General features: G+C 34.8%; 2 protein-coding genes across 2 annotated transcripts; one reads left to right on the forward strand and one right to left on the reverse strand.

Annotated features, from left to right (window-relative positions):
• Positions 1 to 1,588: 1,588 nt before the first annotated feature.
• On the reverse strand, positions 1,589 to 8,994 carry LOC100371413 (large ribosomal subunit protein uL3m-like). The gene is made up of 8 exons (XM_085500783.1): positions 8,877 to 8,994; positions 7,344 to 7,638; positions 6,769 to 6,867; positions 4,768 to 4,867; positions 4,017 to 4,077; positions 3,108 to 3,219; positions 2,290 to 2,367; positions 1,589 to 1,962 (listed from the first exon to the last, which is right to left on the reverse strand). Exons 1-8 carry the CDS (start codon positions 8,963 to 8,965, stop codon positions 1,732 to 1,734), a joined length of 1,065 nt encoding a protein of 354 aa, XP_085356909.1. The 5' UTR covers positions 8,966 to 8,994; the 3' UTR covers positions 1,589 to 1,731.
• Positions 8,995 to 9,101: 107 nt separating this feature from the next.
• Positions 9,102 to 19,175, forward strand: LOC100371571 (uncharacterized). The gene is made up of 8 exons (XM_002735257.3): positions 9,102 to 9,421; positions 9,784 to 9,862; positions 10,354 to 10,489; positions 10,833 to 10,988; positions 12,139 to 12,337; positions 14,016 to 14,274; positions 15,015 to 15,278; positions 15,710 to 19,175. The coding sequence occupies exons 1-8, from the start codon at positions 9,342 to 9,344 to the stop codon at positions 15,833 to 15,835; spliced, it is 1,299 nt and encodes a 432-aa protein (XP_002735303.2). The 5' UTR covers positions 9,102 to 9,341; the 3' UTR covers positions 15,836 to 19,175.
• The last annotated feature ends 3,901 nt before the right edge of the window (positions 19,176 to 23,076 follow it).

The following is a 23,076-nucleotide window of genomic DNA, read 5'->3' on the forward strand; positions in this document are numbered from 1 at the left end:
ATGAATCAATCTCTACTTATTCACCTTTTTATTGCAAGATATATTCCCGCCAAATTCTGATGCAAAATTTTCTGTGATTTCAACATTAATTTTGAACCAGACAGATGTAATTTGATCTTGCAAATCTTAATCGAGAATTTTTAAAATTTGTGAATAACATTTCTGGTGACAATCAGCATATTGAGAGAAAAGATACAAATGGACTGGACAAAAAAAAGTTTAATTATTAATGTAATTTAAAACCTGCACGTATATTAATTGCTGTTTGTCATACTTTCCTCCAATTATTACACTGCAGGACACTAGGAGCATTTCGTCATAATCGGCTCGCCATGCACCTAAAGGAGAGTCACAGTTTTGCAGCTGCAACAGACTGGAACAGAGTCTATACATTTACTTGTTTTAATCCTTTTAAAATTTTATCACTAATGCCTATTTAAATTTTGTCACCTTCATAGAAAATAAATTCAGGTAAAGTATTTGATATTTTGACCAAAATATTCAAAACATTTTGCTCAAAACCTGTAACTAAGGTCAAATTCTGTCAATTTGGCCCAAAATTACTATTGAAATTAGAGACAATTATAGAAAATTGGGAAAAATTTCACATATTGTGGCCGGAAACAATGGCGAACAATGTCTTCCAGAACTATGTTCCAATATATTTTCTTTATAATCGCTACAAAACAACTTTTGAGGTACATGCATATATTTTGCTATCCAGAAAATCATATTGTACAGATAATCACTTATGTTACATCTATGCAATTATTTATATAGAATTAAATTATCTTTTTTATTATTCCGAGATAAAAAAATTGTATTGTTGTTTCCTGATAGATTGATTGAAGAGTGTTTGTGTTTTAGTATGATTGGTGTCAATTTTAATGCGTGCAATACTGTAAAATACTTTATTTTCGCTTGGAATAAATTTTTGCTGTGTTTTTGCTAAAGGAATGATTCATTAAAAATAAATTCCAACAAATATACCTTTTTTCCTATATTTTACATCTAGCTTGTCAAAATTCAGTGAAAATAAATTCCATACAAAACATCCAAAAAGTTTTTTAGAGAAAATTTATTCCAGCTAAAATAAAGTATTTATACAGTAGTACAGATATATATTCACGAAAACAATTATGATTGGAGTGTGGAATGCAAGTATCTAATTAACATATTAATCAAAACAAATTGTGCAAAATGTGGATTGAATGTATGTGAATCAAATGAAAGTAAAAATTAAATGAAAATTCAACAATCTCAAATAAAAACAAAAGATTTATACCACTTACCTGTGAGGACACACTACAATGAATCACCATGGTAAAGTAAAAGTACAATATAAAATGTTAAAGTGAGAGGGTTGTCACCTGCGCACACATGGAAATTGAGTCCCAAGCGACGATAACAACATACGCTAAAGGCTCACAATGACACGCTATGGCCATATGACACATGAGCAGGTGACGACTTCCCCGCTTTAAAATAAACAAGGACATGATACCTGAAACGGCCTTCACCTTAAAATTGCTTGCGAATTATGTCACGATTAGCGACTGCCACAAAGATTAGAGACAAATACAATATGCACTGATTAATGGTTCAACTTTTTATTTCTTGAAATAAAATACTATTTACAGGAACCATCACCGTACCGTTCACCATTGCTATGTCCATATAAACGATCAACTTAGTAACACGTAGTGAATGAGCGGGGTCTATGACATCATACTACTTATCTACTTCTTCTTCAAATGTAATGCTTTCATGGTCAAAAGAAAATAGGTCGTCCTCGTACAATTCTTCGGGGAGATCCTCTTCCCGGTCAGGTACGTACGTTGGGAATGGTGGGTGTTTCACACGATTAATTCTTGCATCTTTGACGACCACAAATGATGTATGGAACCCTGGGACAGTACCGCTGACATAGATTATGTTATATCGTGTGTTCACCCTCACAACCTATGAACAGAATTGAATGTGTAGAGTCTTACAGCTTCATACAGGAATCTTATCAAATACCATTAGAGTATGTATATTCTTTGCGATTTAGTGAATGGTTTTTTATAGTTTTTTTCTTTTCAAAATGACAAGATGAAGTTGACATAACAAAAGCACACAGTTAAGTTTATCCAGTCATTTTTGAACAGCAAACTCATGCAACCCTCATTCAACTCAATAATGTGATATTCAGATGGTGTAACAATTAACATCGTGAATATTAGATTCTTTGGGTATTTTGTATAATATCATTTGGATATAAAGCACATCAGTAATTGTCGTCTTTACCTGTAGATTCACTTCTGTCCTCAGTTGGTTACCCATCTGTCCCGCCATTTTCTTTCCAAGCCTCACCCTCCCTGGTTTCTGAAAATAAGAGATTGACCATTGAAAATTCAGGGTGCAAATTATTCTAGTTTTAAGTTGTATTTTAATGTATACGGTTTTTTTGTTTTTTGGTAATTTTCACTGCAGTTTTTTTTTTTTTTTTTTTCTCAAATTAAACCATCAATGCCTCAGAAATTCATTCCTGCTTTTCCTGACATTCTACGAGAGTGGCTCATCAGCAACTACCGATACTAAGAAAATTGTTGGCAGGCATGTTCCAGGAAATGATTTTTCCCGCCATTAATCAGTGACACGTTATCATTAGCACTATAAGCAACATGGACATAATTCTTTCAATTATTATACCGTCCATTCTGCTGTATTTCATTGCAGTCAAGGCCATTTGCATACAATGAATGAATGAATTCTTAAACTTGTAACTAGACATTTAAAACCATAGTGCACACAGGTCAGATCACCCAAAGTTCAAAGGCCACCATATTCTGACAATACCTTGGACACAGTATCGATACTGGAGTCATAATTTTATAAATAAACCTGTGTGATACATGAAAATTGAACTTGGCTTGAACTTAAGATTTTACACAGATGGATAAACAGTAATGCTATAGTTCAGATTAAAACCCTCTGAGAAAATGAAATCGGAACTTCTACAACAACATGAACAAAATTTTTGTCAACGCTATATCTTCCCTTCCATTTTGTTATAAGCAAGGCAATTATCACATACATTTTGTTAATATAACAATAATACCTACCCCACCTCCCCCAGTAGCACCCATCTTTCGATGCGTCTTAGTAGCACCATGAGAAGCCGGTTGACCTTTCATTCCCCAGCGTTTCATTACACCCTGAAAACCATGACCAATTCTGTAGTGAAATATAAATGAATTATACATTTTTTATTTTATTTTATAGCTCAAGTGCTGCAAAGAAAGGGCATTGCTAGGTAGACCAAACAAATTCCAATAGAAGAAGAAGTTCAGTTGTCCTACCTACAGATACTCGTTATGACAAAGAAACGAGTGAACTGTACACTAAGAACCGCATACAGGACAGACAGACAGGTTTACGTCCCCCTGGCCTCCAACCATACACTATTTTTCCAACTAGGAATGACACATACCTTGCAAGTGAGCAAAATGTACTCTAATTTTCAATCCTGAGTGGGCAACTGACTGGTTATTTAAGTCCAAGGAAAAAAACTGGGATGACTGAACTAGTTTTGAAATTAACAGTTGTATGTAATGTGACCAATTTTCAATTCAAAATGGCCACCAGAGTTTGGCTATATCACTAAAATCACCAAGTCTTTGTTGGAAACATGTTTGAGTAACCCCCTATTTATAAGCTCTTTGCTTCACTTAGTAAAATTTCAAGAAATTGATGTTGCAGAGCTTTTCAATATCCTGCATCAAAAATAAAAATTTTCTGGTCATTTTGTTTCAAAATTTTTTAATTATTTATTTTTTTGCTAAATATTATATAAATGCAAGTTTAATTATTGACAGTATACTATACTGTCCACGGTTTAATCCTTTTGTCAACATTCACGGAATGCAGTAGTGAAATAAGTGAAAAATAATTCATCCTGAACTTTTTAGTGGTACACACACAGACCATAAAAATAACATTTTTTGTTAGACCTTTGACTCCAATGTACTTACGATCGTGCTGTGACGTCAACATACATGCCTGGTCTGAAATGAGCAGCATATAAAGGTGTGCCTGCCAAGGTAAATGCAATAAAATAATATTGGTTTAGAGTCTGGAAATATATGCACCTTATTATACATCTGTCACCGTATCATCATAAGTGATACCGTGCCGTAATTTTGCAATATTGCAGAGTATCTGCATCCTACAATAATAGAAAATGTAAATTTCCAAATATAGAGCGATATTTTCAAGATCGTGGGCATTTTTGAAAATGAATTTCATAACAAAAAATTCAAATAATTTTCAACACTTATTCTGGGCAGTCCCGGTTGTATGGCGAAAGTTGGATAATAAATAGCTCATTACAAACATACTGCACATGAAGTCAAACAGTACACGGTCACATCAACCTCTGCTATGCATATCAACAGCGATACTCCCACAGTATCCTTGGGGGCGGAGCTACGTCACAAGACGTTCCACGTTGCTAAGACGCGCACCACTGTACATGCATTTCTATGGGCTTTGTGCGCGCTGCTGTGGAACGCCGGTCGAGCCGGTGAAAACTCGAGAAAACAACACAACTCAACTTTAAAGTGATCCTGAACAACCAAATTTATATATGTTATACACGCAGGACTAATCTTGTTGCACTGTTCAGGGGAGTCTCAACAACCATCCCTTTGGCCTTTGTTTTCACCGAGATGGTTGCCAAGCGGTTAAAATGCCCGGATGTCCGCCCAGATGATGTGATCATACCTGGTTGTAATTTTGCATCGTCAGTTATTCGGAACCGAAGTAGTTTTTGTTTAACTGGAACACACGCTTTGTTGAACAGATCAGCATAAGCCTTTCCTACCTGTGTAAATACAAATTAAAAGAATATTACCAAGCTACCAAGGTTGCAGGTTTGAAACAAGACAGACAAGTCATTGTCAATGACACGTCCCCGTTCCGTTCATATTTGAGTGACATATACATTCAAAGCAGCAACAATATGGATGTTGAATTGCTTTCAGTAAAACAAAATAGCCACCAGTCAGCCATTTTCAACACAATCCAAAAAAAATTTAAACTAAATTTGCCAACGCATGACTAAGATTCAGTTCCGGTATGGTGAAAATGTGCAATTTTTGTGAATTTTTGACCTTAAAAGGACTGGCCCAAATGCACAGGCATATGTATGATATAATGTATGATGTGTATGTGAAGTTTGAACTTGATCTGTCCAGGCATATCCGAGATATGGATCGAAAACTAAATTCTTTAAAACAAAATGGCCGCCAGTTGGGCATTTTGAACTTGATCCAAAGAAAAATTGGTATGCATCAAGCTTATATTATGTTTAATATATGTACTAAATCTTAACAAAATCCATCCATGCATGACTGAGATCCGGTTCCGGAATTGTGAAAATACGTGATTTTGATGCATTTTCGGCCTTAAAATGGCCATCATTCAGCTATTGTTAAGCGGATCATGAAACAAATGCACATATCTATTTGTGACATGATGTACCATGTGTGTGTGAAGTTTGAACTTGATCAATCCAGACATGTCTCGGATACGGATCCAGAACTGAATTCTTTAAAACAAAATGCCCGCCATTTCGAACTTGATCCGAAAAAAAAATGACGTGCATCAAGGTCCTATTATGTTTAATGTATGTACCAAATTTAAACAAAATCCGTCCATGCATAACTGAGATCTGGGTCCGGAATGGTGAAAATGTGCGATTTCAATGCACTTTCGGCCTTAAAGCGGCCGCCATTTGGCTATCGTTAATGAGATCATGAAACAAATGCACATACATATTTGTGACATGATGTACCTTGTGTGTGATGTTTGAACTCGATCAATCCAGACATGTCTCAGATACGGATCCAGAACTGAATTCTTTAAAACAAAATGGCCGCCAGTCAGCCATTTCAAGCCCGATCCCAAAAAAAAATGACGTGCATCAAGGTCCTATTATGTTTAATGTATGTACCAAATTTGAACAAAATCCGTCCATGCATAACTGAGATCTGGGTCCGGAATGGTGAAAATGTGCGATTTTGATGCATTTTCGGCCTTAAAATGGCCGCTATTCGGCTATCGTTAATCGGATCATGAAAAAAATGCATGTGCATATGTCCCATATAATGTGTGATGTGTGAGTGAAGTTTGAACTTAATCGGTCCATGCATGTTCGAGATACAGGTGATCACGGACGCATGGATGCACGGACGCACGGACGCACACAGGGCAAAACATAAGTCCCCGTTTTCGGACTACGTCCGAACGGGGACTAATAAAAACTGGGCACAGACACATAATCAATTGACTGACATGCAAGAACTACATTCCAGAGATTTTTTTAAACAAGGAAACAGGGGCACAGCGCCCTCATGCCATGGCCATGCGCCCCCGTACCCTGGGGAGCAGATAAAATTCTTAACCATAAAAACCATAAAATTCGTAATGACCAGGGATCACATGTGGCCACAGTCTTCAACTGTGAGCTGTATGATAGTAATTTTGGCCCCAAAGAAGCCATATAATGCTCCATTTTAACTTAGAATTTTCAAAAACTCCACACCCTGGTAGGGAGAACCCTATCTCCCCACTTGCAGTGCTCCCTCTTACAGTTTTTTTCTAGAAAAATCCCTGAATTCTTAAAGTATACAAATTCACATCACGTGATTTTGATGGAGTCTTAAATCACATATCACCACACATGTATACGAAACATGCATACAATATCGGTAGTATACTCACATAAAGTGGGGAGGCGTTTTTAGCCCCAACATACAAATAACCATATTTTTCTTGGGTTTCCTCTGGAGGTATATAATCTATAACACAGCAGTCTTGTAACTGAAAACACAAACATATAAAAATATGTGATAAACTATCTATTTATTTTTGCTTGCTGAAAATGTTATTATTCAAAGGCATTTACAAGGACAAAATTGTGTACAAATTGTTTGTCTTAAAAACTCTCAGAAAATCACTACTAACAAATTTAATTATTAATTCTGACTCATGAACTCAGTTTACATTAGTTTGGTGAGTTTGTTCAAAATGTAGAAACAAAAAAATTCTTCACAGTTCCAATTATGCAAATTTGTTCAATAATATGCTTAAATCTCATTCTCAGCAGTTAGTTATTCAAATATGTTCATAAGTATGCATAGATCCCATTCTCTGCAGTTACCATTATGCAAAATAGCTAATTAGTATGCACAGACCTCATTCCCAGTAGATGTGTTTTTATAATGACAGAGATCCAAATAATTGCTAGTATGATAACCTAACAAGTGATGAATCAGTTAAACTACTAGTGGCCTCACCTGTAAAAGTGTACATTGTAATCTTTCTCCTTGCTTCGTCCAGAGCGGCATCATACCCAACTTGACAGCAATCACTCCACATCGTTTACTGTGTTGTGTCCAATTACCTGCCTCCCAAGGTTCATTTTTAAGTGGACTTGGTCGGAGAATGTTCCTTACTTTGGCATAATCTACACTGAAATCTAAGTTTTCTGTTGTTAAATCACTTTCCAGATGCCCACTTTGTAACGATGTGCTCTTATCTTGAATCGTGGATGAATAACTCCTAGCGGTAGTGACACAGCTATATGATATTCTGATGAAACAAACAATTTTAATTAGTACAAGCATTTCATTTCAAATATTTTACAATATTACACATCCTTCACAAGTTACACTGAGCCATAATTTTGTACAGGGTATCCACCTTTAGGAATTGTGAATTGCACATTAGGAAATCAGAATCACATTTTCAAATTCATAGAGAGAGAGAAAGATGGATTGCGTTTGAAAGATGTACTGGGTTAATACGAGAATACTGTAAAACCATTAATTTTCACTGGCATTTTTAAATTCACGAATCTGGCAGAGGAATAATGAGTTCTATTTTTATTCTATATGTTCATGTGTATTTTCGATGTTTTTAGCAGATATTACTCACAACAAAATAACAAAATTGAAAACCAATGATTATTCAATGCATTACAGTACCTCTTCTACAAGTCGTTTTTCCAGCCGTAGTGTTTTCATGTACACTTTGCTGCGTCCTCGTAATAACCTCATAATAATATATAGAAAATTGTTCTCATTACGAGCAAGGCTGTACTCAACAAAAATAAAGATCACATATATATCAAGGTCTGGCACCAAGTGCAACATGCCTTAGCTAAGATAATTTGTTTCACGAAACAACTTTTACAATCCAGTGTCAAAAAATGCTTTTATTAAAGGACGATGGTTGTTGTGCCGAGTTGTCTTCACTATAGGACTCATAGCGACGTACACGTTTGTTTAAATGGTATTTATTATAGCAGATCGACTAAAATAGGAAAGTGAAATTTCAGAGAAAACTGACCAGTTTTGAAATCTACAGTCCATTATTTTGCAGCCTTATTTTGTACAATGAAAAAGAATGGTGAAAAATAGCGAGAAGTTCACAAGCCAGCCACACAACCCGTCAGAATAAAAAATATGCGATTAGGCCGTGAATCGAAGTCTTTCAGATCGAAAACAGCATTAGCAAAAAACACTTGAGGGCGCTAGTCCGAACTAGGTGCACTGAATTGTACCTGGAACTGGTCTGCAAAACAGCTCAGAAAGTCAACGTTCAACGTTTTATATAAACATTCGTGACATGGGTGATAAGGGTGGCTCATTGACAGTATTGAATGCCAGGAATAATTGGACGATTCAAGGCAATCATACATGGTCAATGTCGAATTGCTGTGCGTTTAATAGGTGACTGAAATTGGCATGCATTCTCCGTATAGTATATTGCCCAACAATTTTGGTCTTGTCACTGTATCTAATGAAAAATTCAATAACAGAACTTACCTCGTGCTCAATTCACATTTACAGGCCTGTCTTACGAAGTTAACGGGCAAGATTCGAAGATAAGTCTGGAAACACATGGACGCAGCCATCTTCGGCCTGTTATTATCACCGAGTTGCTACACGCATTTCTATTGGTCAAATGTTTCCTGTATCGCGGGCTGGACCAATTACAATTTATGTTACATCTTACACGAAGTATTTGCGCCCTCACAATTCAGATGGAAATCTTTAGAGAAAGCATGTCGTACGTAGAAATGTTCATCGGTCGTTAAACGTAATATTATACCTTTTGCGATATTTATAGGGCAACCATTGGTCGCTTATAATTTCAGTGGCACTGGTCAGACGACACTCACTTCTGTAATAGTTTGGTTTACTATTGGATATTAGCCACAAAAAAACGCGCATTGTTTTTATTTTGATTTGATTGTGGAATGGTTATTGACGGGATGGTTATAGGAAAAGATGGACCCTTCTCAGCTTCAACGTTTACAAGAAGAACAGCACAGAGCTTTGAACGATTGTGCCGAAAAAATTCAACAATGGTAAGTCAGACAGAATATTATACAAACAAAAAATCAAGAACAATATACTCCTGAATGTGAAAAATTATTGCTTTTCTCTTGGTTCTAAATAGTCCGTATTTATTTATTTATTTATTTATTTGTTTGTTTGTTTGTTTGTTTATTTATTTACTTATTTGTACGTACCTGCTCGATATTTCGAGCGACAATATTAGTCATTTTTTTATTTATTCACAAAATCTAGCCACCAATAAGTCAGTATATACAGCCTGACATGTATGTCAAATCACTTAGCATTATTTGTATCATCTATTGATCGAAACCTAATATTTAATATAAGGAGAAATTTTTGAAAATCCTTATCATCTGTATGAATGTTGCAGGGAAAAGTTTGATGAAGATTACAATGCTTTACATGAAAGATTGGAAACGCTACCTGATAAAACAACCCACGATGTTATGGTGAGTGGTTAAACATTATGTTGATATTGTTTACACGTAAATAATTTCTTCCACCAAAAATTTTTCTCGACAAAATTCTTGCCTGTACATAAGATATCCAATGAGTGTATCATATTTACTAAACAAGTTTAGTTATTTTAATGATATTCTGAGTTTGGTCACAAATTTTATTATCCAATTTACAATACAATAGCACTTTATTATCACCGTAAAGAAATTACAATCTTTTTGGACTCTGAATAATGAAGTTTAATTAATAATTAATTTATAACATGTGTGCGTTTCCAGCTGTTTTGCCAGCAGAAATTGATATTAAAATCCATATTTGTGTCTTCGCACGTCATAAGTGTCTTAACAAGTTTCTATTTATTTGCATACACCAATGCTGTTCCTTGAACATTTATTGCGGCCAGTTTATTGGCTGCTATAGAACAAGGATGTTGAATACATATTTTGGCACACAACTAATGACTCTATGGTTTTTATTACAGGTACCATTTGGATCCCTTGCATTCATGCCTGGCAAGCTGGTACATACAAATGAAATACTAGTCTTACTTGGTGACAACTGGTTTGCTGAGAGATCCGCTAAACAGGCTTGTGGAATTGTAGATAGGAGGAAAAAACGTAAGTATAACATGCCATTTTTGGTCACTATGGGAATTGGAATGAGTATAGAATTTAATAATTTTTTCCAGTGTTGATTTGGCTTGAAAAAACATCCTGTGAAACATTGCCCAATTTTAATGTATGTGCTGCAAAAATGTGATATATGTGATGGTGTGGAACACATCTTATTTTGGCTTACATTGCAATTTGATGGATGTTTAGTTCCAGTATTGTTTAGTTGGCAAAAGCAGTGTGTATCTTCCCTGGAAGTAAAGGTATACATGTATACAATCTTTAGAAACCAAGGCTGGTCTTAAAATATATTTGATAAATGTTCAAAGAGAGTTTATTGTTTTTTCAGAGGTGGAAGAAAATCTCAAACAACTGAGAGAAGAAAAACGTTTGCTTGAAGCACAGGCTGGTTTCACAGATGATTTCCGCACTGAAAGCAGCAATAAAAAGGATATTGTTGAGATCAGAGAAGACTATGATCCTGAGAAAGAGGCTAAATGGAGAGGTGAGTGAAATCCAGCTTGTACAAATCACCCTTTATCAGTCACCATTTGAACGCAGTTCAGAAACTGGCACTTATGGATTGACCTCTATGCATGCTTCCGTGTGTCTGTCTGCCTGTGCGTCTGTGCGTGCAGTCGGACCTATATCTTAGACATGCCTGGACTTATTACATCCAAACTTCACACATACATCATATATTATATTATACATATGCATATCAATCTGATTCACGATCAAGGTGGCCGAATGGCAGCCATTTTTTTTATTGAAATCAAGCATTTCTGGCATTCTGAAACCAAATCGCGGCTGTTTACAGATGGATTTCGTTCAAACTAGGCGCATACATTGGACATTATGGGACCTTGATGCACGTTATTTTGTTTTTCAGATCGGATTCAAAATGGCTGACTGGTGGCCATTTTCTTTTAATCAATGCAATTCTAGTGCTATATCTCTGACATGCTTTGACTGATTTTGATAAAATTTTATATATATTCATAATACATCATGTCATTGATATACAGGTGTATTCAAAATGGCCAACTCTTGGCGAATAATTAACGGTTTGCCCAAACGTACGGTACAGTTGGAGGCGTGGCCTGTTCAGAATTTTTCATGAACCAATCACAAGACTGGTTGCGAACCAGTTGAGCGAGGCTAACTGAGCAGTAACCTCGTAACCAGTCTATGATTGGTTGTTGACACATTTTGAATATGCCATGCCTCCAACTGTGTCATGCGTTTGGGAAAACCGTTAAATATTCATAAATGGAGTCAATAGATTTATTCTGCAGATATCGGTAAAATGTAGGTAAGGATTTGGCGAAATTTGAAAGAGCAACTAATATTCTTGTATTTTTGTATTTTTTTTTAGATTTTATTTTTCATTCTTTTTGACTGTTTTTTGAGTTTAAAAAAATGTGAGCTGGCTGGAGCCTTCATCCCTTGTCCATTTCTTATACTAAATACCAGCCAATACCCCCCCCCCCCCCCTACGCTCATAGGTAGTGTGTACAGTTGATCATAGTTCCTGGGCTCCCTGTGCTCATACAGCACCGTTCGTATTCTATTGCATGACCATGTAAACTTGGTCAGTACTGTTCAATTGCAGCTGTTGTCGCTTACATGGGTAAGACTTTTTCTTCTTGTAGAAGAAAGACGAAAAAAAGGCAGAGAAAGAGCAAAAGAGAGGGAGAAGGAAAGGGAAGAAGAACTTAGAAGATTGAAAGAAACAAAACAATCAGAGGAGAGCACCAAGGAAGTTAGCAAACCTTCAATTACTGAAGAAGAGTTGTGGGAAAGATTGGACAGACTTGAGCAGTTAGAGGATGAATTGGATGAATTAGCAATGTAAGAAACACAATTTTATTGAGTTTACAGTGTTAACCAAGTAAATTCAAGTTGGTTTATAGTGGTTAACCATGTAAAATCTAGTGGGTTTACAGTGGTTAACCATGTAAATTCTAGTGGGTTTACAGTGGTTAACCATGTAACTAGTTGGTTTACAGTGGTTAACCATGTAAATTCTAGTGGGTTTACAGTGGTCAACCATATAAATTCTAGTGGGTTTACAGTGGTTAACCATATAAATTCTAGATGGTTTACAGTGGTTAACCATGTAAATTCTAGTTGGTTTACAGTGGTTAACCATATAAATTCTAGTGGGTTTACACTGGTTAACCATGTAAATTCTAGTGGGTTTACAGTGGTTAACCATATAAATTCTAGTGGGTTTACAATGGTTAACCATATAAATTCTAGTGGGTTTACAGTGGTTAACCATGTAAATTCTAGTGGGTTTACAGTGGTTAACCATGTAAATTCTAGTGGGTTTACACTGGTTAACCATGTAAATTCTAGTGGGTTTACATTGGTTAACCATGTAAATTCTAGTGGGTTTACACTGGTTAACCATGTAAATTCTAGTGGGTTTACACTGGTTAACCATGTAAATTCTAGTTGGTTTACAGTGGTTAACCATGTAAATTCTAATGGGTTTACAGTGGTTAACCATATAAATTCTAGTGGGTTTACAGTGGTTAACCAAATAAATTCTAGTGAGTTTACATTGGTTAACCATATCAGTTCTAGTGGGTTTACATTGGTTAACTATAACAGTTCTAGTGGGTTTACATTGGTTAACCATGTAAATTCTAGTGGATTTACAGTGGTTAATCATGTAAATTCTAGTTGGTTTACAGTGGTTAGTCATGTAAATTCTAGTGGGTTTACAGTGGTTAACCATGTAAATTCTAGTGGGTTTACAGTGGTTAACCATGTAAATTCTAGTTGTTTTACAGTGGTTAGCCATGTAAATTCTAGTTGTTTTACAGTGGTTAACCATGTAAATTCTAGTGGGTTTACAGTGGTTAGCCATGTGGTTTACAGTGGTTAACAGTGTGATGTGTATTGTGTTTACAGTTTTGATTATAGCAGTGTACCACAGATTATGTTTCGGGTCTGGTTTAAACAGGGTTGGGTTTACAGAGAGTTCAGTTTGTTAATTAGCCTAATTCTATTTAATGGTTAATCTTGATGTGAATGTTAATGATCAAATTACTGTATATAAAATTAAACTGTAAATTAACGAATATCATAAACTAAGTCAATTCCATGAAATAAATGAGTGATTGTGTCTATATGGTTGCACTAATATATGTATAATGTTGTTCTAGTTGAAACAAAGAAAACTATATTTAAAAAAGGATGGGATGAGGATGCTTTAATATGGACCTTTGAAATATTTAATTAACAGCAAGCTGCATTTCCATAGTTACTTATTGCATAGTCGCCATAGTAACATCAGCAATGCATATAGGTGGTCCAATTGTCAAATGAAAATACAACCTATTTTTATGACAACTTGATTAGATACCGGTACATGATTTTAAATCATGGTATAAATCATTTCAATTTTATAAGTTATGAACATTTCCTAGCACAGAGTTTCATTTAGGGGTTTGCATTTTGTTGTATATTACTTGTTAATTTGTGGTAGAATTATTCTTAATTTTTTGCTGTTGGCCAGGTTGTCTGAGGATTCTGATGGTGACGACGAAGAAGATGATGATGATGAAGATGGCTGTGATGATGACATAGTAAATGAAATGGAGAGGGAGAAAGGAACATGGGAAAGCAGAAATATTGATGAGAAAACCAACAGGAAACATGTGAAATGGAAAGAACCTGAACAAGAATATAGCGACGAGGACAACGAAGAAATACCAAAAAAAACTATATCATTTATTCATACAAGGATTTCGCCGTTATTCTCAATAGAGGAAAAGGTGTGTGTCCTTTAGCAAAACCACTTGTAATTTGTTGAATATTTATGCTTATTTTAATCTTTGTATCTTCTACAGTATTTGTTCTTAGAAGTGTGCACAACCAAAAATGTTTATTTTTTGTATACTGGATCATTAAATTATAACCTGCTATTTATGTAAGCACATGTAAAACTAATACCGGTAAAGATCCACTAGGTTTGCAGCAAAAACAATAATTTTATAAATAGGGGTTTTAGCAGAAATTCTGACAAGTTAGTCATGTAAACAACATAGACACTGATGTCAGTGTCTTCTCATTGATTTCAAAATAGAAGGGGGAAATTGTTAGGTAATTCTTTTGTTTTGTTTTATTGTATTGAAAATAAATGTGTTTACATTACCAGTGATGTTGAAAAATGTATTTTTCCCCAAAGTGCACAAAATGTTTTTAAACTTGGTAAAAAATATGTGGAAGTCACACATACATGTATTCCTCGAAAAAATAAACATTTTTGAGAATTGTGCAATTGCATGTTCAGGATAAGATGCTGCTTTTTATGGTGCAATCCTAGAGGATGACAATTTACAATTAACAAATTGTTTATATTTGATGCACACGCTTTTCTTATAACATATCGTATATGTCGCTGTGTGGTATTGCACGTATTCACCAAATATAACCACATTATGAAAATGAAAGTCGCACATAATAACACCTGTCTACATGCATTCAATAGCAAATGGTTCTCTTCTGTCACTAGGATACCGATGATGAGGATCTAGAATCAGATTCTCCAAAAATAATGAGTCCTAGAGATATTTACAAATACTTTGGACCGACTACGTCAGCGCTTACTAATGACATAGTTTTGAAAGACAGCGAAGAACCTTCACGATGTGTGTTGCCAGCTACAAGTATCAAAAAGCCTGCCAAGTCGATACTTAAAACGAGTAAATCAAAGTCCATTGAAGTGATGGACACAACAAAGACTGACAGCAAACCATCAGTATCAACTCTATTACCTGTAAGTTTTGATGAATTTGACATATTTGATTGCCTAGTCCCTGATATCGAATGTCACTGTTTTTTTTATGTGTAAATAGCAATTACTTATACCGTAGTATGTATATATGCAGCTCATGTTTGACTCGGACATCGTATTTCGTGTTTTGGAGGATGGCAATTTATCCAGGCAAATAATAAGGCTAAACAATGTATTATATGTTTTTCATACATTGTATGGGGCACATTTTGTGCATGATGTGGCATTTTGACTTCAGTGTTTTTTAACCAAGCTGGCGGTTTCTCAAAACATGAAATTTTGTGTCAACGCATCAAGACAGTGAGGCAGCACATTGACTTTTGAGAAATGTTTTCCTCACTATTTCAATCAAATTATCAACATTATAGCTTTGAAAATAAAAATGTTCATATTTCACTTTATTTGTATTTCAGGCATTTTCAGGTGAAGTATTCGAAAGAGAAGCAGTTAAAGAAGCGACGCTCCCCATCCAACCAGTAATGCTTCCTGCAGCAAAGAGAATGTCTAGATTCAAAGCTGCAAGACAAAAAACTATATAGTACCTGCGTTTCTATGCACATGTGTTATTTTACCAAAAGTTATTTACAGTTTAGAAGTATGAAACTGATATTCCTCCTGATGCAATTGATGTTGTTTTGGTTTTCAAATTAGAATGCAGTGGAATGCAATTTCAAGAATTACAGTTTTTACAATCTGCATTATTTTGAATTAGAGGAATTTATTAAATTTTGTTGTACATGAAAAGTTAAGTTAAAAAGTCAACTTTGTATAATTTTTTCCAAATCACCCAGCATTATTTCTTTTTAGATTTGTAGCTAATAGGATATTGTATGTATTTGTTCTACATTAAAAAAATATGTAGGGAAAAGATTCACCAAAATGTTAATAACATGACCTAAATGAACAATGAAATGAATTAAAAATGTGGTTTATAGTATTTTGAATACAACAGATCTCGTTGCATTGGATTTTTTATCATGATGTATTTGGTGCAACAACTGTTGTGTTCAACTTCATCTACACCATTATATTTCTGTGTCCCAACGCATACTGCCTATGATAATTTTGCTACTCATACTTTGAATCTTTTTAAAAAAAATTGACAGCAATTTTATGTCAACTAACTTGTTTTTATAGAATTGTTCATAATGTTACAATAGTGCTAACACATTGCCTTCTGAAAGGCTCAACAGATAGACCCCCCCCCCTTTTCAAATGGGTGACCCTTTTTAGGAGTGGCATTTAATACTGAAATATGGTACTGATTGTTTCATCTGCTTGAACTTACTTTTTTATTCAGACATGTATGCCACATTGTGTGTTTTTTAAGATGCAATAATGAATATGTGTAATTTTCAGTATTGTTGTTTGATACTGCCGGATTATATCAACAGATTCATTGGACTATGATGCATCATGAATTGAAAACGCTGTTCTTGTATCACATATCTGAGTACTCTAGAATACTTTATTTTAGCTAGAATTAATTTTCGCTGAAAAGACATTTCGTCATTTTAGTGTGTTCTGTATGGAATTTATTAGTCCCCGTTCGGACGAAGTCCGTCCATCCATTCGTCTGTGCGTCCGTCCGTCCATCCATTCGTCTGTGCGTCCGTCCGTCCGGAGTCATATCTCAGAATCCCTTGGACCGATTCCGTTCATTCTTTGCATGTGCCTAGTACTTTATGTGGGACATATGCACATGCAGTGGTTTAGCGATTCGATTCAAAATGGCCGACTGACAGCCATCTGGTTTTTTGAAAATGTTGTATTTTGGACATGCTTTGTCAGTTTTCATTCAAACTTGGTACATAGATTATACATGTAATGATACATGTCCAGGATGATTTATTTCACAATTGGATCAAAGATGGCCGACTGGCAGCCATCTTGTTTTTTGAAAATGTTGTATTTTGGACATGCTTTGTCAGTTGTCATTCAAACTTGGTACATAGATTATACATGTTAGGATACATGTCCATGACGATTTATTTCGCAATTGGATCAAAGATGGTCGACTGGCAGGCATCTTGTTTTTGTTTTTTTATGCGGTATCTTGGACGTGCTCTGTCAGTTTTCATTCAAATTTGGCACATACATGTACTTTATACATGTTAGGATGCATGTCCATGACAATTTGTTTCAAACTTTGGTCAAGGATGGCCAATTGACAGCCATCTGACTTGTTGGCCTTACTACTATATTTCCACAATTTATGTACCATTTTCATTCGTATTTGGCACATACATCATACATATCAGTATGTTTCATAATCAGATCAAAGATGGCTGAATAATGGCTGTTTTTATTTTGGCTATATTACTATGACACGAAACACGTGTTTTGATGTAAATAAACAATCTGTTGTATACGTCACTTGGAACTCAATTTTCAAGGACACGCTCGCGACAACCCCTCCAATTTAATATGACGAGCACAAAGAGAACTTAACGGGGACTGTGTCATTTTCAATGACTTGTTTTCACTGATTTTTGAGTAGTTGAATGTAAAATATAGAAGAAGAAAAAGTATATTCGCTAGATTTTATTTTCACAAAATTACCGAAAATTAATTCTAAGCGAAAATAAAGTATTCTACAATATTGTCTAATACGTATGTTTCCTGGTGGCTTTAGTACGTATAATGACAATCACTGCACATGCGTACACTGTAGCCTCGTTATAACGAACTCTTTGGGAGACATACAATTAGTTTGTTATAGTGAAATGTTCACTATATTGAAGCACATAATACATTGGGTTTGTTGTAAGCAGGAGACATGTTGTGTGTTCATTATAGAGGTGTTCATTATATTGAGGTTACAGTATGTGGTTTTAATTTTCTATCAAACAAATACTGTTGCAGGTGAGTACTGCAAATGCAACAGTTTGTATTTAATGATACTGGTAAATCATAATCAATTTGGTCTATATATGGAGTTTTAAACAACAATATTGAAAAACATAATTATGTTTTTGTCCATATTGCATCTTTAGCAGTATCGGCACTCACTGTTGTACAGATGCATTTGTCTACTGCTTTTTATTTATGCAGAGCATGACAATAGTATTTACACAATGTATGTGTATTTGAACTGTTTAGATGAAGAAATATGAAGTGGAATTTTAAATGAATCAATAGTTTAAGTAGCTGATTAATATGCATGGTATATACATAATTATGTGATATAAATATATGCAAATTCCAAAAATGATTTATAAAATGTGCAAACGTACAACGTACATTTCTCATGATTCAGAAAAGTGTTTGTCTTTTTGCTAAATTTCTTCTTTATTCGCAAAACATCCATTCCATGGGTTTCCCCTTTTTTGAATACAACAGATCTCGTTCATTTCTGTTTATAAAATCAAATCTGCATTCTTGCATCCAGGTTACAAATATGTTTAATATGCAGCAAGATTTGAATGACAATGCATACATTGGTGTCGATATATATCAAAGTTTCATATTCCTATGAACCTGCTTACATACTTATTATACTGACATTGAGTATATTATTAAAAGGCGATAGTCATCGCACCACACATGCGAGATTTGTGTTGATGAACAATGATTTTCCCACAATTCAATTCACTCTCCCAGTGGCAAGTCTGTATGCGAGTATTGATCAGGCACCAACATACCGACATTGAGTCCTTTGGTGCATTACCTGGTTAAACTTGGGGACGATCTATACAATCAAAGTCGCCAACATGTGACCCAAATCTCGCATTTGGTGGTACGGCGACCACCATCCTTTAAGTTTTTGAATTTTCATGAACCAGTAATGTACCACTTACTTTGTGAGGGAAAATGATGCATTAGAGTCTAAAACGTACGTACCAATATTGTCAAGTAATAAATCATGAATGAAAAATAGATACCTGTACTTCCTCAGGATTTAGTATTCCTAGTATTTATTCTTCCTGGCCATTTTGATTGAAATGAAAACTTGGGCCTAGTTTGATTTTAGGGAGAAGATTAGTTTAAAAGTAGCTATAGTATCATCAATGTTAAACTATTAATGTGAATGAAAAAGAAACTCATGAATGTTTTTGCAAAATAATAAAAAAAAAATCTCAATGTTTTCATGTCAATGTTGCAAGTGAACACTGCATGTTCTTTCCGAACATGTATACATGTCAATGTTTGCAAGTGAACACTGCTTGTCTTTCAGAACATGTACACATGTCAATGTTTGCAAGTGAACACTGCATGCTTGTCCTTTCTGAACATGTACACATGTCAATGTTTGTTGCAAGTGAACATTGCTTGTCTTTCAGAACATGTACACATGTCTGTGTTTGCAAGTGAACACTGCTTGTCTTTTCCGAACATGTACACATATCAATGTTTGCAAGTGAACACTGTATGTCCTTTCCAAACATGTACACATATCAATGTTTGCAAGTAAACACTGCTTGTCTTTACAGAACATGTAAACATGTCAATGTTTGTTGCAAGTGAACACTGCTTGTCTTTTCCGAACATGTACACATATCAATGTTTGTTGCAAGTGAACACTGTATGTCCTTTCAGAACATGTACACATATCAATGTTTGCAAGTGAACACTGCTTGTCTTTACAGAACATGTAAACATGTCAATGTTTGTTGCAAGTGAACACTGCATGTTCTTTCTGAACATATAAACATGTCAATGTTTGCAAGTGAACACTGCTTGTCCTTTCCAAACATGTACACATGTCAATGTTTGTTGCAATTGAACACTGCTTGTCCTTTCCAAACATGTACACATGTCAATGTTTGTTGCAAGTGAACACTGCTTGTCCTTTCACATCATGTACACATGTCAATGTTTGTTGCAAGTGAACACTGCATATCCTTTCAGAACATGTACACATGTCAATGTTTGTTGCAAGTGAACACTGCTTGTCCTTTCAGAACATGTACACATGTCAATGTTTGTTGCATGTGAACACTGCATATCCTTTCAGAACATATACACTGTTATTGTTAAAAGTGAACACTGCATGTCAATGTTTGCAAGTGAACACTGCTTGTCCTTTCTGAACATGTATACATGTCAATGTTTGTTGCAAGTGAACACTGCATGTTCTTTCTGAACATATAAACATGTCAATGTTTGCAAGTGAACACTGCTTGTCCTTTCCAAACATGTACACATGTCAATGTTTGTTGCAAACACTGCATGTGAACACTACCTGTCTTTTCAGAATATGTACACATGTCAGTGTTTGTTGCAAGTGAACACTACCTGTCTTTTCAGAACATGTACACATGTCAATGTTTGCAAGTTAACACTGCATATCCTTTCAGAACATGTACACATGTCACCATGTCAGTGTTTGACGCAAGTGAACACTGCATGTCTTTTCAGAAGAGCATATAATTTTATATGCTATATTAGGCAACTATGACATGTATTTTATCAATCTGTGCTAAATCACTAAGTTGACTTAAACCAAAAAAAAAAGTCATTTAGCAACACAATGTGTATGCCAGGTAATATATAAAGGCTGGTATGATCTTTTGAAACTTTTGCAATAGACTAGAAAAGCTGCCTGTGTGCTTGGTGCTACCGTGCATGCAAGCGAGATGAATGGTGTCGATCAATATCAACACACTTTCAGCCAGCAGGAATACACAGTTTTAGGCATTTGATTCTGTATTGAAGGCATCTACATTACTTTGAAAAGTTTATGTAAATTTGATAAGATATGGGAAACTTGTTTTTCATTTTTACACAAAGCTTGACAAAATATAATTGATAACATCTTGGTATCTGCACATTTATGAAATATCTCTGGGGACATGACAAATAGTGAATTATTTTGAAGAACACGAGAATAAACTTATTCCACAGATGTAATTTGAGTGAAGATTCAGAATCAAATTGAGTATAGCGCCCTCAGTGTCAGCTTTTAACTCCCATGTGCAGTTAAACTGTGTGTATGTGTGTTCCACTGATATCTCAAAAATCGTATATTGGTTTTTAATGAAACTTGGTGCATAGATGTTCTTGGTTAATGTGCAGATTTGGTTAGGTTTTGTTGCATGGGCATATTAATTACCTGATTTGCATGATAATTAGCTAATTTGTAGCTGTTCCACTGATATCTAAAGAGCCATTCATTGGATTTAGATGAAACTTTGTACATAGATGCTCTGGACTAATGCACAGATTTGGTTAGTTTTGGGTAAAAATCCATGCATATAATTAGCCTAATTTGCATAATGATTAGTCAATTTTCGGCTTTTCCTGATATATCAGGTACTAATCATCACATTTCAATGAAACTTACATAGATACATACATAGGACAATACACAGACATGTGAAGTATTATCTAATTTGAATAATTAATCTATTTTCAACTTTGATATTTCATGTACTATTATTTCATTACATTTCAATGACACTTGGTACATAGATGCTCTAGAACAATGCAGAGACCTGAATAATTTTGGGTAAAAATGTGTGCATATTATTCAACTCATTTGCATAATTAGTTCATTTTCGGCTTTTACACTGATTGCAAGTACTAATTATCCCATTTCAATGAATCTTGATGTATAGATGTTCTAAGGCAATGCACAATCCTGATTAGTTTCGAGTTAAAATCAGATCATATTAATTACCTAATTTTTTGGTTCTGTGACCGTACTCGTCTCAATTCAATGAATCTTGGTACATGTATACTCTAACACAATGTTTTGATCCAATTAGTTTTAGATACATCTACAATAATTTCCGAATAATTTACTTTTCAGCTTTCCACTAATTTAGTTAGGATTCATCATCACATTATAATGAAACTTTGTACACGTGCACTCTGAAATATACAGACCTAAATCTATGCATAATTGCTATCAGGGACTGTGATTGAGGTAATCCACAAACATTAGTTTAATGTTGATAAACATGCATATTGATTATCTATTATTAGCTCATTTCTGATATCTAAAAAAATCAGATTTAAATTGAATTCATTACAGAGGTGCTCTGGAATTAGACTAAAAACCATGGATGAAATGATAATAATGTGAATCATTGTTTTCATGTTGTGCATCTCAAATAGCAGACAAGAATATTAGTTGCCAAGCTTCTTGTTTAAAAAGCAAATCTGAAATTTTTAATAAATGTTAATGTTCTCCAATAGTCTCAGCACACAGGAGTTCTAAGCTTTCTTTGATATTTTTAACTACTACCAGCCTATAAATACAACTACGCTATATGATCAAGACCTGGATTTACAGGAATAAATGTACAGCAAAAACAATGGGTCACACGAATAATAGTTTATACCAGAGACTTGTCTAATGTTCAGTTGGTTCCAACAGTAAAACTGATTTCAGGGATAAAAACTAACTAAAATGTGTACAACCACAATGGTATTGATCATAATATAGAAGCCCATGCAATGTGTGGCACTGCTTAAAAGCCTAATTTCACAACAAATTTACTTTCTGGATTAAAATTACAATGGATAACAAAAGATAGATTAACTTTGTAAACATAAACAATAGTGTCCCATGATTCTTCGGTGCAATCCATAGGATTTGGAATTGAGAGTTTTCCCCTTCAAAGCAATTTGGACCATAACTGTATTACAATAGTTATCCCATTGGACACTGTCCAGATTTGTTACTGAAGATCGCAATCATAAATCCTGGCATACATAGTTTTGAATTTAGTTTACGAGAATGAGAAAACTAACCCATCTTGTATTGCTCACAGCACAATTACAACTGTATGGGTCCTGGTGCTACCACTGCATTCTGTGATTGTTATTAAAA

This window comes from Saccoglossus kowalevskii, chromosome 6 (assembly GCF_978046115.1).
Source record: "Saccoglossus kowalevskii chromosome 6, keSacKowa6.1, whole genome shotgun sequence".
Taxonomy (NCBI): Eukaryota; Metazoa; Hemichordata; class Enteropneusta; family Harrimaniidae; genus Saccoglossus; species Saccoglossus kowalevskii.